Genomic DNA, 18,336 nt, shown 5'->3' with positions numbered 1-18,336 from the left:
GATGAAAGTACATGTTACTTACCATTACTCTTAGTACTTAAGTGCCCTTTAAATGGACTTGTTGGACCACATCTGGGAATGACAGCAGGTGGGTGTTCACTCACTTCAACAAAATGTCAAACAAAAACTGAAAGTTAGAAAAAAAAAATCCCAAAGTGTATTTTTACAAAGTTAGAATCTTTCTCCAAGGAATTCATGAATGGTTCTAGTGGACCTTTCCCACTGAGGGAAAAAATCTTATTTAATTGTTCTATTATTACTGAAATACAACAGTGTATTTAAGTAACTTAATCTAAACACCAAGATACAGGGAAAATGTGATTTAAAAACTGGCACATGAATTAGGAATCTGCAACACTTTTAGAACACTGTTGTGAAATGACACTAAATCTGTATGAACAGATTCAATCTCCTCTCTTACAAAGCACAACAAGTACCAGGGCAATCTTGAATTCCTATAAGGATTTCATACTTTCAAAAGTCAGCCTTTATAGAGTGCAGGCTTCTGTGGCTTTCCAGTATTAGAGGTGGTGTTTGCAATAATAGTGCTCCCACTCCCTTTGCTGGGAAGTTGCCAGACTCGCAGTAAAAAAGGGACAAGAGAAAAAAAAAAGAAATGCTAACTGTCCTGCAATTGTTTTATCTTTATACTGTTTTCTCTAAAGCCAAAGGACAACAATCCTGCTCACCCATATCAATTTCAAATGGCTCATTTTAAATTCCCCTTGTGATACAATTCTTCCTAATTTGTGATTTAAGCATACATAGGGACAAACAATGCTAAATAACTTTAAAAATATTAAAATTCCAAACATATAGCAAAAATTCATTAGATTTAGAATTACTGTCTCCATAATGACTGTAAACCTCTGTCAATAAAGGATTTCTTTCCTGTTTATGTATTATATTTCTCCACCATACACTATTACATATGTGTGGTATTCACAGTATAGCTGGATCCACCCTGAAACCCGCCACTTCCTGAAGTTACAATGTACACATTTAAAGAATGCAAGTCTTCTAGAGGACTTGAATGTTAGATGATAACATTTCAGTTGATAAAATTTTCACCTAATGATAAAAAACCCCACCCATATATCAGAAATCTAGATTATAGCAGACACCTGAGAATAAGAAGTGTTCTAGTCACAATTCCCCCAAATAATCTAAACATTCCATTATTTTCTGTAGTTCAGAGCTAGGTTATAATTCCAGAGGGAGGCAGACTGGTATTGTCAGATCAATGCTTACAACAGCACCTCTAACTCATTCTTATGTGACAGAAGAGACATTGTTATAATTACAGCAGATTCTCTTCAAGTAAATAAATGACTTTGTCCTGAGTTAAAGATGATAAGAGACACTCAGAAACCTGTTGCTTTTACTGTCTTCAGCTGGAGATGCAACTGTTCAGCACTACAGAGAATCCAGACGATTTTGAAATGTTCACTTGCTTCACATCACCAGCAGATGGCACAGAATAAATTCTATGGAAAACACTACTGGCTGTTGGTTTTGTCCTTTACAACTAATCTGTATCTGAGGGAAGAGGGCAGGAGGAAAAAAAAGTCAGGACCAGTATTTCATTGGCAAGAAAAACTGTCAGAAAATGTCAAGAAGAAGAACTTAAAAACATTTCTGTGTCCTTTATTTCGGCTGTGGACATGTGGACAGCACCGGAGTCACTCCCAATCCACACCACAACCCCTGATTTACAGAAGCCCAAAACGCACTGAAAACACAACATCTCTTGTTAAGACGTCACAGCCTTTGTTCAGGCACTATGTTCCCAAATCTCAGTTCCCCCTGCATGTTCTAATTTCTATGCCACCAAAGAAATTTTTCAAGTCCCTGATCCAACCAGAGGGATTTGCAACCCTGCTCCTGCTAATTGCAGGATAACGTGTACTCAGCACTTTCACAAGTATCCCTGAACTTCCTTAGAAAATACCTAGGCCATTACAATTTTGATGCCTTTTTCAGGAAGTGAAAAAACCTTAAATAAAAGCATTCACAACTACTCTTATTTTAGGATACCCATGAAATGGCAAGATTGCAGCTCCTCTAGTACTGGATTCATTGAAAACTTGCACACCATTAACAAACAACATCTTCTTGCTGTTTAGAATATTTCCTTGCTGGGTAAAAGTTAATGCTGAACAGTGTTTTGGTTTTTTTTAATATATGGTTGGATTCTAGGGGCCCTCTATTCTGGCAAACTACATTTTCTTGTATTTCCACAAACAGCAGAACTTGTGATGAAGGCTTCCTATGGTCCACCCATGGTATCCTATGGTGCTTGCTCCTAGATTCTCTAACTCCCAGGCCAAATAACGTACCTCAGCTGTTCCTGTAAGCTGTGTGTCAGTGAGGGCGTTTGAGGCTCTCTCTGTGAACCACCTGTTTTCACAAAACATGTACAAAATTTATCACAGAAAAAGGGTCAAAGAAACTAATTTGGCTAAAATAATGTTCAGTTCTACTGAAACAGAAAAGGCAAATAAGCAAATTTTTGGTTCCTTAGGATTCCAGGCTGTTTCACATACACGTTCCTTCAAACGTACATTTTCTACACTTAAGTCAACTTACAATATTCTCCCAATACCTCCAGTCTGAAACTCAAAACTGCTTTTTAAAGTGTCAAATATTTACAATGAAGGTGCATGTTGCTAATGTCAGAGAAATATTTCTACCTGCTGAAGTAAGGTAGGAAGTGTTAATGGTCAAATGTTTCACAACTATAATTTCACGTTGTCTTCTGACTTGCACAGGTATTTGGTTAGCTTCAGGCTGTGTTTTCAAAGTTATTTGCACAACAGCAGAAGCAACTTAAGTTGAACGCTTAAATATGTAAAGATCCTTTTAAAGGTGTAGGTTGGATTTTCAGTAAATTACAAGTATCGAGGCCGTGTTACTGAGAACACAGCTGCACTGGGCAGGGCACGTCTCCAGGATGAAGGACCACCGCCTCCCTAAGATCCTGTTTTATGGTGAACTTGCCACTGGCTGCCGCATGAGAGGAGCCCCGAAGAGGAGATACAAGGACTCCCTGAAACAACATCTCAGCCTCAGCCATGTTGACCACCATAACTGGTCTACTCTGGCCTCCAGTCGGGAGGTCTGGAGACACACCATCTATAACACTGCTGATGCTTTTGAGAAAGCAGGCGGGATCACCCTCAAGGAGAAAAGACAACGCAGAAAGATTCGTGCCTTGCAGAATATACCACCTAAGGAGTCTTTCTGCTGTGCCTTTTGCAACTGGACGTGCTTATCTTGTATTGGCCTTTTCAGCCACCAACGTGTTTGCAACAAACATGGGCAGAGCCCTTCCCAAATCTTCATTCACGAAGCCCAGCCATGTGTGTACACAGTTAATCAAATACAAACCAAACAAAGGGAAGATAACTACAAAACTATCTTTGATACATGATACATGTGATCTAAACATAAATTTCCTCACAGATATAAGTGGACTGTCCGCACTGAATATAAAATTAGGATTCCCATAATGAGCGTTCTCCTGAAGTACAGCGAGCAAACATATTAAGAACTTTTAGAAATTCATTTGATCTTTTAGTTCCTTGTGTGATATGCAACAAAGAAGAGAAAAAAATTTAAAAAAACTTTCCCTATAATTTTTTCCAGCTGGTATCTAAGTTAAGTAATAATTATATTATTTCAAAGAGATTTTTAAGATATTTTGTTTAAATTATATTTTAATTTTAAATGCATCCTATCTTTAATTCTATTTTTACAGTCTTAAAAATGATGAAAATTGGTGGTTTCTATTTGTTACTTTGCTTCCTGGTTGTTAGTGGATATGGAGAATTTATGGAAATCATTTTTCTACAAAGCCATTTCAGATTTGGAAAGTGAATATGTACTGGAGAGAAGCCCAGTCTTTCATTACAATGTTCTCCCAGGAAAGATTTTAAACACAAGTATTAGACTTGCTATTTTTATAACAAGTGTGTACTTCAGGCACAGCAAATAAAATATACCGAAAAAAATCAATCAGGCTATCCTTACCCACCAAGACTTGCTACTTAAAAGATAACCCAAAAAAAATACAGAGACTGGAGGTGGGATATTGGATATAGGCATCTAAATCCAGCACTACAAGACATAAAGCCTTTACTTAACTGTGCAGAGATGTGTGAACACTATAATTTCCAAAGGGCAGTTCCTAGACCTTAGCTTGGGTTCAAACAACCTTCAGACCAAGATGGATTTAGACCTCAGGTCTCCCCAGCTGTTCCAGAGGAGTATTTTTATCACTCTGTCAGGATATTTTAACCCTTTTGTGCATTGGGGTTTTTTTTGTGGCTCCAAGACTCTTGCCTCCTCTCAGCTGGCAATGTAGAAAGTACCCCTATCTCTGACAGACTAGAACTGCATCGTTTGCATGGTATTTGGGGATTTGATCCCTCTCAGGCTGATAAGGGCCCAAGCTGACAAATGCTCTGCACAAATGCTCTAGCCACTACACTAAAGGTTTGGTATTCTCACTTCTTCTGCTGACAGCTCTTTTTCCTCTTCTCTTTTCCCCCAAAATCTCAATGCTCTAAACCTGAAATAGTTAGAGACACCTTTGTTCAAGTGGGTAATTCAGGCAACTACATGCAGAAGGTTTGTGCTGTGAATTTCATGCAAGTCAAGGATGCTCTATCACTACCACCTTTGTTCCACCAACTAGTTTAGTGATCTTTTCAGTGATCTTTCTTCCTGCTATGAATTCACTCTTCTAACTCCATACAACTAACAGTACACTGCAGCACTAATGCTGTACACATGCTGAGGAAGGAACAAAAGTGGTTTAAATAATCTCTGTGAAATCCAAAATGAGTTCAAGCAGTGATAGAAACTCCTTTAAGCATTTAATGTAATATATCTGACAAGGTCATAGTTAAAGGAATGAAACTATGCCCCAAAATATACATTCCTCTCCTTTTGGTACTATGTGAATTTTTAAACTAAAGTATCCATTACCTCTTTATGCTACAGAAATTGTTGTGCATACGAATGCAACACAGAAATATATAGAGTAAAAACTGATATCTGAAAGTACATTAAAAGATTAACCCGATTAAGAAGATCCACACTGGATTTAAACTTAATTTATTTAAATAAGAAACTAATTTTTCTATTTCTAACTATTTGTCTTTTATATTAGTATGATGATATAACTAAAAAAAAAAAAGCATACTCTACTAATATTACTACTAATGAGGCCTGCTCTCCTATCCATGTAGCTCCCATCTTTCATACCATATCCCCTAAACCCCTTTCATATCCCCTAAACCCCTTTCATGTCCCCCTTTTCCTTACCTGTGGTCATTCCTCCCCTCAACCACCCCCTACTTGCTCAACTGTGGCTGACGAGGTGCTATGAATACTACAATTGGTCATCTAGTTTAAGCTTCTCTGGTTGCTTATCCTTGGCTGACTAGTACTTACCCTTCAGTTACATATCTGGGAAAGAACACAGAACAGAATTACTTTCTCTAAAAAATGTGTATTAATTTGTTGGGTTTTCTCCTACGCAGTCACTGACAATACTCCTAGTTCTTACTCTAATGGTTGAAGTTGGCTAGTAGATGCAGAACTAGATAGAACGAAGGGCCAGCAGAGAGCAGTGACCCATCCACAGACTCCTCCTTTAGGAGAAGGGGTTAAAACACTAGTTTTTCACAACACCAATGCAATCATGGGAGATCTTCAAACGTGGCTTTAGATTTATCCACTTACGGAATGCAGATAGTATTCCATTTTATTTGAAAGTTACGGTGAGTACTTAATAATCACACCTGTATTTTCTTCCCTATTCCTGCAAGGAAAACAGAAGCCTCTTGGACTCTTTTCTGATTTCAGTGATAACAAAACTCCTACCAATTCTGAGAGTATAAAGTTGTGGATGTGAAGCCAGCTTTAACAGAATCACATTTAAGATTCATTAAGAAATGGCAGAATTCAGTTAAAAATAGTCATTATTACCTAAATTTTCTGTTGCAGAACTTGATAAAGCCCCAAGAAAACACAATGCCCTGATTTCATAAAAGTCCAAATATTCCATCTGAATTTTGCATGGGATCATTTGTGTCACAGACAAAATACGATGAAAGTGATACACACCTTGACACGCACTACACATAACCTTCTAAGCCGTTAATTAGATGGGTGCTATTTATACACTTAACATGCTGGATTACACAAAAGCTCTTCTTTACATGTACTCCCAGTGCCTTAGAGTTAGGTCCCTCAGTCCTTTACAACTAATAATCCAATAATAGTCTGCATAAATTAAAACCATGCAACCAAAATTATGTTTCAGTTTCAAGAGTCAAACCCTTCCCTGAAAAATTTAAGAAATCTAATGAAATAGCACAGTAGCCTGAAAAGATACTGAGTCATATTTGATGAAATAATTATCGAAAAATATTTGTTAAAATTTTTCTAGCTACAGGTGTGGCCTTTAAGGGAAGTTTTGGATGCAAGTTATTGCTCTATTCATACTCCAAAAGCAGAAACAAAGAGCTGTGTGTCAGTAGCACATTTGGCAATACAAGATGCAGTCACAGAAGCAAATGAACTTTAGTCAGTTCTGTACAACTACCTGAAAGGAGGTTGTAGTGAAGTGGGTGTTGGTCTCTTCTCCCAGGTAATCAATGACATGATGAAAGGAAATGGCCTCAACTTGTGCCAGGTGAGGTTTAGATTAGGTATTAGGAAATTTTTTTTCATGGAAAGGGTTGTAAAACGTTGGCTTAGAAAGCATCAACTGCCTAGGGAAACGGTGGAGTCACAATGCCTGGAAGTGTTCAAAAAACATGTGGATATGGCACTTGAGAACATGGTTCAATGGTGAACACGAGGGTGGTCCTGGCTGATGGTTGGATTTGATAACCTTAAAGGTCTTTTCCCACCTTAAACAATTCTATGATTCTATGATCATTTGCTTGGGCAGCATCTCTGGAATTAGCAGCGGCACCTGCAGTTTCTGATTTTTTGGAAGGGTGTGTGAGGGATGGTGTTCCAGCAGTGACTATATGCTGCTACTAAGTGAAAGGTGAACAACTATCAATACTCGTACCACAGTTCAGACACCGCTGTCTTACAAGGTTACTAACCTGAGTTCCCTGGATAGTTGTGCCTGTGCAAGAAGGCACATGGTAATCCAGGAGCATATGCCACTATGTGCCATAACAACTCCCCTGGGGGAATGGTGCTACTATTCAAGGGTGCTAGATCACAACCTCATAAGTACATCCTACACAACCAGTGTGTGCTCTGACTTCTACTGCTATGTGGAACTCAACATGTCATCCTACGAACATGTGGTTTGAAAGTGTTTCAATATCTACTGTCACACAGACCAAGAGATAAAATATATGTATATATATGTATAATATGTCTAAACATATAGACACACGATATGTAGATTCTTCTACATGTATGGAAAAAAATCTCCCTTGTTAGTATAATCTGTGCCTACAAGAATGCCCCCTCCCTCGTCCCCTTAGTGCTATTAACTTCCACTCTCTCCTATTTCTACCTGGAAATAGATTAGCTGAAGTCTAATGCACAGATAGCCTTGCCCAGAATGCAGAGCAGAGAAACCTTGACCCGCTGTGCTATAGAGAAAGTTGCAGGGTATAATATGAAGAAAAGAAGCTAGCAGGGTTAATGGTTTGAATACTGTTTACTTTAACAGGTATTTCACTTGAAGCATGTAAGAAATCTTCAATGAAATTGGACCAATTTGGCACTTAAGTCCTTATACAAACTTATTTGCTGAATGGAGATGGGATTAATCACATTAAGTGATTAAAACTCACTTAATAGACTATTTGACTAATGGTTAAACTCAACTTCTGAAAAACTGAACTGATACTACCAAATAATGCTTGAGTTTAACAAGCTGTTTGTTCAAGTGGCAAACGAAGAAATACAAAGAAAAAAAGCAGTTCAGAAGTCACAGATCTGTGTTAACACCCTTTCAGTTCCAGTCAAATTAATGCAAGGATTTACTGCAATGCAGTAAAAATCTAAGTAAAAGGGCGTTGTCTGAAAATGTGTGAAGTATTTTAATTTAATTTTAGAATCTTTGAAGCCTGTGCAAACTGCCTAAACCTAACAGCATCCTCCATGCAGAAGTAATGATGACTTTCCCACTATTATAAAAGTGGCATAAATGTGTGTCATTGACTAACAGTAAGCGTATGATTTCATTGCTGTTCAGGTATGTGCAAATCGCTGGCTGTGGGAATTAAACAGCCCAGGGCAGAAGACTGGATTTAAGCAACAAAACTGGTTTAAAATTACAGTATTCAGATTATTTGAGGTCATACTACAAATCTGTGAGTATATTAACTGACTCCTGAAATTACTACCATAAATAACTTCGAGGTTTATACCTGGAATTAGGGAAAAACATAACGGATTAATTCTTCAATATTTCTATGGGGGGAAAAACCCCTCAGCCTTATTTGAACTTCAAAAAGACCTACATGCAAATCCTATATAGTTCAATATATTAAAAAAAAAAAGAATTCTATTTGCTCAGTATTCTCACTAGACAAACCAAACCCTGATACAAAACAAATAAAATCTTTTGGTTCTTTCTTTACAATAATGAGGCAAAGTCGGAACAATAAACTTTGCACAGAACACACAAGGGCATGGAATAGGGTATCTCACCTCTTCTGCATTAATGTTTTGGATGGACAGTGTGTAGATACAACTGTCTTACAGAGAAACCATAAATATGATGTGTTATTCTCTCTCTTTCTTAAACTGTCTGCAAGCAATCCAATGGCTGTTCTGCCAAGTTTGCTCAGGCACAAAAATTTTTAGGGTAGTTCAGTGTAAGGAATTATTATCTCTGCCTGTGCTAATCCTTGTTCTCTGTAAGAATTCATCCTGTGTGTCTGTGAATCCAGACACTGGGCTAGCCAGTCACACACTATGGACTCCATCATAACTTTCTATGCAGAGAAGCAGTAGCCTCCCCTGTTAACACACACACGGTAGGTTCTTTCCTACTTTTGAAGCTTTTTTTTTGTTAAACAGAAGTCATTCAAGCAAAGCTTGCTGCAACCTGAATGAAATTTAGATCGTACATCCTACATATTCCCATTTTATAGTCAACAATCAGCATGCTTTCTGATTGTCTATAAAAGTATTCTGACAACCAAAACCAAGAAGACTCAGAAAAAGAATAAATCTGTAATAAAATTGCCTTCATGCTATATGAGACCATAAAAATTGGATGCACAAGATACTAGTTTTTGCCTGAATTTCATATTCCCATGTAGTATTAGAATTCATGTTCAAGCTCTACTTTGCTATCAGACTTCTGAAGTGACATTTGTCACTGTCTCCAAAGACTGGAACTGACACTGAGATGCAACATGAAAGCATAACGTTATCTCAAAGGCTTTGACCTTATGCAGCTATGTATAATTTTGACATTACAGTGCAGGACAGACTAATTCCTACCATAGTTTTATATTATGCATGTAATCCAGTTCATATCTAAAAATATCTTATTCCAGAGTTGGTTCATGCAAACATTTTTGCGTGTTTATGCCTGTTTTTATCATGAATGACCAACACCCATAAGACTATAGGAACAGAGCACCAGAGCAGCCCACAGATGGTTAAACGTGTGTAAGGAACCATTTATAAGACCTTCAAAGCTTTTGAGTCTTCTGTTTTTCAACTACACTTGCATTAAAGTCCCAAGCCAAAATACTTGGATCTGCAGCCAAATACCATGTGATGTTGAACACACAGGCTACCATCCACTATAACAAACCGTGAATACCAGCTTTGAAGAAGACAAAAGTTGACTCAAAAAAAAGTTGGCACAGAAATTTGGGCCTCGCAAAGGCAGCGGCGGATCCTGGCCGCCTGACAAGCTGCCCACAGCGGCTCTCGATGCCGGTACAACACAGGAGCACAGCGCGATGACGGCTGCGGGACAGTTCCAGGGCCCGTCCCTCGGAGCATTACAACCCTTAGGGAGTTTCTAGACACTAGGCTGTCAGTCTCTTTCGCAGCCCCGGCACCTGGCTCTTCTCCCCGCCGCCCCGCCGGGCCCGCTGCCCAGCTCGGGGGGCCGGGTGCGAGAGGGACGAGTCTCGAGCCCCCTCAGTGCCCGCCGCAGCACCCGAGCGGCCCCGCTGCCCGCGGCTCCGTGCCCGGCCCCCGCCGTGCCCACCCCACACCGCAGCGGGGAAGGGGGAGGCGCTGCCTGCCCTCAGCCCAGGCGAGACGGGCCGCGCCCCGCACCCCCTCGGGCCAGCACGGCCGGGTCAGCCAGGCGCGTGCGTCCCGCCGCCAGGGCAGCCCCCCGCCCGCCAGCAGCCCCCGCCGCAGGCAGCCCCGCCCGCCCAGCCCCGCCCGCACGAGCCCGCCCGCCACGAGCCCCCGACCTTGGCTCCGCCTGCCTCCGCTCTCCATCCTCAGCCTTCCATGCCCCGGGCCGGGCCGAAGGGGCGCGCCGGCCGGCGCTCGCGCCGGCGGCAGTGCGCGGTTCGTCCCCCCGCTGCGGGTGGGGCGGGGCGGGACACGGGCCGGGCCGGCGGGTCCCGCCTCAGCCGCCTCGCCGTTGCCATGCGGCGGCGGAGCGCGGTGAGGCCTCGCCCCCGCAGCCCCAGCCCGGGGGGCAGAGCCGAGAGGCCGCCGGGCCCTGCGGGTCCCCCCAGCGGGCGGGCTCGAAACGTCCGTTCCAGCGGTGCATGGCAGCCAGGAGAAAGTTTCTGCCCCGTTTTGTCCCTCATTATCTAAGCCTATTTCTTGTAACTTGACAGGAAGTCGAAGAATAATGAATGCCAGGGACAAACTTACGGCAAATCGCTCATATTTCAGAGAAGCAAGTGACAAATCAAGAGCTTAGAGCGTTCCCAGTGCATTACACTGAAGAATTTAAGAAGCACCTTAGAAATGAACTACAAAATAAACTTTTGATAAGCAGGATTTATCCCATTGATTAATATATGTATGCTGATGTGCTAGACTTGAACTTTCTGAAGAAGTGATAGGCTTATATTTACATTTTGTTGGGCAAGTTGCTGTTTTCCTTAATGCGAAATCTCTGAGATTTTTTTGTATATTTTGTGTGAAGATTTTTCTCACTGACCTGCCAGGGGCACTGCAGTCCCCTCCATAGCCAGACACCTCACAAGAGGGTACATGTAGCCCCAGCTGGAAAGGCATTCACTTTCACTATCTAGAAATTAGTATTAATTACAGGCTAAATACATGTTTTTTAATGTAGTTTGCTGCATCTTCTTACATGCTAGGAAAAATAATTTGAATGTAGTTCAAATCACAACAAAAATCAAGGGGATGGTATTTGAAAACAACATTTCTTCCTTACTTCTGCCACATTTAAAGCTCCCATTTAAAGTTTTTGTAGACTCTACCAAAAGCTTTTCAGTAGTTGACTATTGAATGTTGTGATATCTCTTATAATTTTAGATATTCCCATTAGCTATATTAAGTACTCCTTTGATATGGCCTTAGTTCTTATGCTTCATGTTGTAGTGTTCATTTTGGCAGTCTAAACTGCCAAATTATTTTCTGTAAAATAATCTCAAAATGTAGTTGGTGTTAAATTTGTCTGGGATGGGTGAGAGAGGAAATGTATGCCTTGGAAACTCATCTGTCCTCCATCCTCTGGTGGTCCTCTGTCTTTCTGACTGCTTTTTTGGTAAAAACATCTATTACTGGGGCATTTCAACTACCGTCAACCATGATGTCACAAATCCCTTACTTTTTTCTCAAAACAAAGTAATTTGGTAGCATTTTGTAATTTTCTCATATTACTCTCGGATGTGAGATCAATGTCATAGAGAGTATCTGCCAGGCAAGACCTGCAAATCCAGAAAAAACTAATCCAACTGTTTTGGGATTTTCTGTTTTGTGTTTTGTTTGGGTTTTTTTTTCTCTGAAGCAGATTTTTGATTGTGTGTGAAATTGGATATTTGGGGAAAAGGCTTCAGGAAATGAGTTACCATAGTTCTTGTGTTTCAGGGTCTCTGGTTTATACTGCGATATAAATAAAATAATTAAATCTGTAGATTTTAGAGTTAGAGATAGTCTTTAAACAGTTTCCATTTCAGATACCTGAAGATACTGGAGAGAATATAAGTGTATGAGATTCTCAACTCTACATGGTTGAGATACTCTCTATTGCCTGCACAGATCATGCTACAGAAAACACTTGTCTCTTTTTGCCTTTTTGTTCGTTTGTTTTGTTTTAAATTAGCTGCTTATAGTAATGTTTAAATACTTTTTTGGGGTTTTTATCTGAATTCTGAATTTCAGGTTCCCAAATTCTGTTTGTGGTACTTAACATGTGGTAAGTAGGCTGTTCTGTCCAACCTGAATGACTGATTTTTCAAAATCTTCTCCCTAATGTTCCTATACTTTTTTCCACCATGTAGATAATTAAAACAGACAAATTTAAGCGAGAATTTTTAGAAACATATCACAACTATTCCCCTGGTTTCTAGGCAACGCTGAGGGTGTGTAGAGATTTCCACTAATTCTTTCTCAGTCAGCCATCACAGCATCTTAGAGATGTCCTGGCTCTGAAATTTTTGACCTCAAATGGTAACACATACCAAAGCTCTATGTATTTCTGCTTAGTCTCACTTATGAGCCTTAGGCCTTTGGCCCCCTTTGGTCTGTGAGAGTATGTATATTTTAAGTGTAATTAAAAAGTAACCCAGATGTATAAAAATGTGCTAACACATTAAGTCCTATAACATGCACTAAACAAAACAAAACAAAAAAACCAACACAAAACCTTAACAAAAATTGAATCAGTCCTGGACTTTGATCAACTCGAACAAGTACAGAAACAAGTACCATAAATTGCTGCAGTGAGCCTACCATTGTTGAAGAAGCAATAACATGGCAAAACCTGGAAGATTTGTCCTTTCCTAATTTGAAAAGAGAAAACACAGAAATCAACGTTGCTGTCTGTCCTTTTCAGCAGGCATTTTCATTTTCCCCTTTTCCTTGGAATGCATTACAACAGAACATGGTTTTAAAATGCACCTAGACTGGGAGGAATGAAAGCAGCAGGAATTGAGAGTCACATTTGCAAGTGTAGGTGGGCATCTGTCCCTGCCCTGACACAAACTTAGGGAACTATCACCTTGTCTACTACATCTGCCCTGCATATCGCCCAATGTAGACACCTAACTGATGTGAAAATGTTCATAGTATTCTGCAACAGATGAACACAGAGAAAAATACTTTAAAAAAAAGGAAATGTCTGCTTTCTTCTGCATACTTAGCCCAGACAGGACAAGTTTCCTTTGAAAAAGACTATGTGTCTTGCTAGGACCTCAAACAGTTATCTGCTCACTTGGGACAGAGATCTGTTCATAATGTCAGAACTCTGCATTTGTAGGATTTGACTTTCTTGGAAAAATAGTTTGCATGTACACTGAAAAATTAAAATCTGCAAGTTTTTTTGAGAGTCTTTGCTTTTTCAAGCCATTGGTTTTCTTTCATGCTTGTTTTTCCTTACAGCTGTCTATCAAAGTGAGCCTACATATTCAGGCAGAAAACAGCCCAACAACCAGATCTGCACACCATATTCACAAAGTATTCTAGAAAAGCCCTAAATTTATCACAGCATGTACTTCATAATGGAAATAAATCTCCTGGATCTATTTGAGTTTTTATTTGGCATAAGTGCAGGTTTGTCACCTGCCCATGGTCTGGTTGTGTGAGTGTTCCAAATCCCTTGTTGCAGCTCACAGAGGGCTGTCACTGAGTTGCAGCAATCCCCAGCCGGTGTATCAGACAATTAACCTTACAGTCTGTTCCCCTACAACTACCTGGAAATAAAAACATTTCCCTGAAAGATCAATGGAGGCAGTGCTTTCTAAATGCATTTAAACAGGCTGCCTGAGCAGGTTTCTTTGCTACCTACTTAGGAAATTCTTGTGTTGAATAATTGAAGTAGCTCACACACAGATGGTGTGAGGGAAAAAAAAAACCAAAAGACTTAATAGCTACTGAAATATGTTGTTTGATTGCTTTGTTTTTTGTTTTGTTTTGCTTTTTTAAAGTATTCCTTTTCCAGGAGGAATGGTAGGTTGATTTCTGCCTTGTGTTTGCTGCATGGTCTTTGGTCATGTGATTCTTCAAGTTATTTAAAATCATGTGCAATCTTGAAATATCATTGCAGCTTTCTGAATGATGGAAAGTTATGTGTTCTGGCAGGGCTGGAGACTGTCTCTTTCTTCATGACAATGCATTTAGTTGTTTTGTTATTGTCTGCATGGCAGCAGTAGTAATAGATTTTTGTGAAGCTAGGGCTCCAGTGGGGAACATAATGCAGAAACAATTCAGAGGAGATGATCCATGTCTTAAAAACTGCAGTTTTTAAAACCCCGTAATTTAGAATGCAATAAGGGAGCTAACCTAAAATAAGAGGGAATGTGATAAGGAAGATGAGGGCAACTGTAGGAATATATAATGATATAAAGTTTCTTTGAACATAGTGTTAAACTTCCATACTATTTATCAGCTTAGAAGAAGTCTCCCCAGCAGTATGAATAACTACTACCAAAACCTCTTCAGGAAGCTGCTGTGCAGTTGTACTCTATATTCTTTCTCTTCAGATCTACACAGAGTTTTATAATACACCTATCCTGTTTTACAAGACTATTTTTAAATCTGGCAAGGAAGAAACCTCTATAAATTGTAGAAGATGTTATTCTCAGCTGTAATGTAAAACTTACTAGCTGGGCTGACCCAAGATCTGCTTGTATTTATTCTTACATTGTGTCATTTTCTGTTTATCTACTCTTCTTGTAAAAGTTTGCAAACAGAATGTGTGTAAGTGAAAAACTGTTCTTTAATAGGGCTGACTGCTGAGGACTGTTCTTTTCTCATTACTTTAATTGAATTATTAGGTATTAAAGAGTGTAGACTTCAATAACTAATGGAATAATTGGAATGTTAAAGGGAAAACATATGTAAATGTCATAAGTTTGTTATCTAGACCATAAGAAATACTTCACTTTCTATCTTATTTACCTATTGTGCCAGATAGAAATGCTTTGTCATAGTAACTAATGAGAAGCAGGATGAAAACTTTTTTTTAATATTTCAGTCAAGATGAGAAAAGGACTCAGATTAGTCATATATATACGATACAACTCAGTGAAGCTATTCTTGCTTAGCTGAGATGGATCATCTATGGCTACCGAGCCCACGTCAGGCAGACAGAAGAATGTCAGTGTGGCATTTTGTGTGGCCCATCCATTTTCTACACAGCTACTACAGCATGCTCAGGCTTGCCTCGTGCTGTATTAACCCATCACATGCTTAAACAAATGGGATCCTCTGTGCTGAAGAGAGTTCTTTCAGCTTTGTGAAGGTCAAGAAGAGAAATTCTCGAGGGCAGCTTTAGAATTGCTGACAAAAGAAGACACAGATATACTATGATTTTCCAAAGCCCTTTCATACATTTTCAATATCTGCATGAATGTGAAATACAGTTTTACTAGAAATGGGCTGAAATTCCCAACTGGAAGAGTTTGGGGGGATTATTTCTCTTCAAAAAGGTACCGCAATATTTATACATTAACTTTATCAAAGCCTTTGTGTTTACACATACTGGAAGGTGAAGAAAACAGACTGAGAAAATATCTGGCATGGCACGTTTCATAAGGAATAACAATTTTGGTCACATTAGCCACTTCTAAATGAAAGAAAGCAATGGGCAAGAAAATGGTAGGAATCAAAATGGAGTGTGTGAAGTTTAACTGTTGCAATTAAATCCTCCAAGAGTAATTTTTCTGCAGAATAATTTCATTAATACTTAGAAAAAAAATATTAGGAAGAATTACTCTAAGTCCTAACTGCTTTATTTTTTAGGACTTCCTTTCATGTAAATGTTATGTTCCAAGGAAAACATCTACTACATGCTAAACTTGTATGTTGTTACTGACATCATAAGACTTCAGGAATAGCCAACATTCAGATTTAGACAAAACCTGAAATTTACTGTTTTAAAATTTGATATAAAACCTTTTTCTCCCCTCCTCCATTAACATGTTACATGTATCAGAAAAGAAAGGACCTTCAGTTTGATGGATATTTCACAGGCCCAAGGGTCAGGATGCTCAGGATGTGTTTATAGCTTTGTCAGTGCCACGCGTGACCTTGAGTACAGCAATTTTGGTGCCTCAGTAGGCTGCAGTTTGAATCACCTTAATTCATAGCTGCTAGTAAAAATGGAGACATTTAAAGTTAGTGCATATGTCTGCATTTTTGGGATGAATCTTTTTGCACTATGCTTATCATCAATAGAAGGAGAAATAACATAATAAATATCAGAACTGCAGATTACATTATATGGATGAGACCTAAACTTAGAATATTTATCCCTAATGTAATGTCATACAAGCCAATAGGGCCTGTGATTTTTAATATTAAACATGAATATCTGTAATAGAGTATAGCAATTCCACACAAGACTAGAAGGAATTGAATTTACTCTGAGTAAGCAAATCAGTTTGTTATACAATGCAGAAAGAAAGAAAAATATGACTAGAGTAGGAAGTCTTATGTTTTCTAATGGTTTATTTAATGAAAGACAACATCATTTTATAAATCTCTTCCATAAGCTGTTAAATCTCTGTCTTAAAAGTTGCATGCAGCCCTCTTAAAAAGTTTGCTCAAAAATTCAATTCCTAGGAGGAATACAAACCCTTACATTCATGATCATTGTATATACTCAGTTAATGTTGTGCCAGTATTAGTCTCATGCTATTCTGTTAACTTTTCAGAAGTTAGGATTCCCATTCCCCCAGTTCATGTTTTTTTTCATATGTTCTAGTAAGATCTGTGCCAGAAACATTTACCTGGTTCATATGAATTTTGTTTTCCAAGACATTCCATGTTCATTTAATATTCCCATGTCTCATTCTTCCTGTGTCATCTGCTTTTCATAACAACAATTCTTTGTCCTCCAAGGAATGCCTTTGCACTTGGTACTGCTAATACCAATTGTGTTCTAATTTGCAGTATTAATAAATACTTTTCAAATTATAATACGTATTGGCAATACCTTTCAATTTCTGTCATTCCCACATCCCATCAGTTGTAAATATGCACAATTAGCTATTTTACAAAATGTACTGTGAAAGTATCAAAAGTTTTTCAATATTGGTCTTCCAGCATCATCACCAATAACTTCAATCCTTGTAGTTTATCTATCAAGATAAACTACCTGTTTTATCTGCCTTTTAGCTAAGTGCATCTCAAAACCCCTCAGGTTCTTTTTGGTTAATAAACCTATTAGGTTTTTTTGCATTTATTGATTACATCCATAAGTCCTTTGTTTCTGCTTTTTAAAAACATATCCTTGAAGAGTGTTGAGGTCAAACCAGCAGACCTGTCACTACCTGGATAATTTTCTTCCTTTCTAGATTATACTATATTCACAGTTTTCCAGTTATTTAGTATCACCTTGAGCTTGGTAGCTTGGTTAGGGCTAATCATGTCCCTCTCTCTCATACAGTTTTCTTTTCCTTTTTTCAGTTTTCTCAGAACTATGGAAGGATTTCTGGAGAAACTTTATAATCTTGCTGTGTCTGATAGATAAGAATCAGTGTCCTCACCTTCATTTTTGAAGGGCTAAGACACCTACAACCATAAGGCAATACACTCTTCAGTATGTACCCAGTGAACTGTACATTGATACTGTGGGTTAGAAAATATTAGGAGGTTCTTTCCATCTCAACAGAAGTAATGGGAAAAGAATTTCTATTCATTTTACTGGAACTGTAGTAATTTGATTCTTAATTGGTGTATGTTAACCATATCTCGTAAGTCTAGGGATTGAGGAGATAGCAATCTAAGATACAAGTTGCTTAACTGAATAAAGCTTAATGTAATTTTTAAGCAGCCTTAGTTGTTCTTGGTCTTAGTGATATTAGCAATTTTTTAGGTGGAATAAAAAATCCGAGAAGGAAGATGACATGAAAAACAAAACACTCATGATCAAAACAAAAAGGAGGTGAATGTAAGACTCCCTGTAACTCTTTAGATTTGCATTTATAGAGATATATTTTCTTTGTTGCTTTGGAAATGACTGAAGAAAAAACTGATTCTTTTAGTAAACATCAAGACAGTAGCAAAAATGTTTGGTATACGATGTGCAAATGGAGATGGTGGCAGTTCAGCCACATCAATTCTGCTGCTTTTTCACTGTGTGTAAAAAAATGTCATTTAATTTGCTGAAAGTAGAGTGAGACTGCCTCTTTTGGGCTGATAATTTTCATTTGAAGATCT

The 18,336-nt window shown here is 38.7% G+C and overlaps 1 protein-coding gene across 4 annotated transcripts in view; it reads right to left on the bottom strand.

Moving 5' to 3' along the window:
• SPATA7 (spermatogenesis associated 7) overlaps positions 1–10,488 on the bottom strand; it is a 36,686-nt gene extending 26,198 nt beyond the window's left edge. For 2 of the 4 annotated variants that reach the window (XM_018082890.2, XM_018082894.2), the window contains exons 1-2: positions 10,440–10,488; positions 23–103 (exon numbers count right to left, since the gene is read on the bottom strand). In XM_018082890.2, coding sequence (XP_017938379.2) covers positions 23–103; positions 10,440–10,467 — 109 coding nt within the window. In that variant the 5' untranslated portion in view covers positions 10,468–10,488. Of the gene's footprint in view, positions 1–22; positions 128–2,339; positions 2,381–10,439 lie in introns of those variants that run through there. The other 2 variants (XM_029964276.1, XM_018082892.2) reach the window with 2 other exon arrangements.
• Positions 10,489–18,336: the final 7,848 nt, after the last annotated feature.

This window comes from Manacus vitellinus, unplaced genomic scaffold, assembly GCF_001715985.3.
Source record: "Manacus vitellinus isolate BGI_N305 unplaced genomic scaffold, ASM171598v3 scaffold_6_pilon, whole genome shotgun sequence".
NCBI classification, from domain to species: domain Eukaryota; kingdom Metazoa; phylum Chordata; class Aves; order Passeriformes; family Pipridae; genus Manacus; species Manacus vitellinus.
Note: the sequence above shows the minus strand (reverse complement) of the source record. Positions and strands in the feature narration are given on the sequence as shown.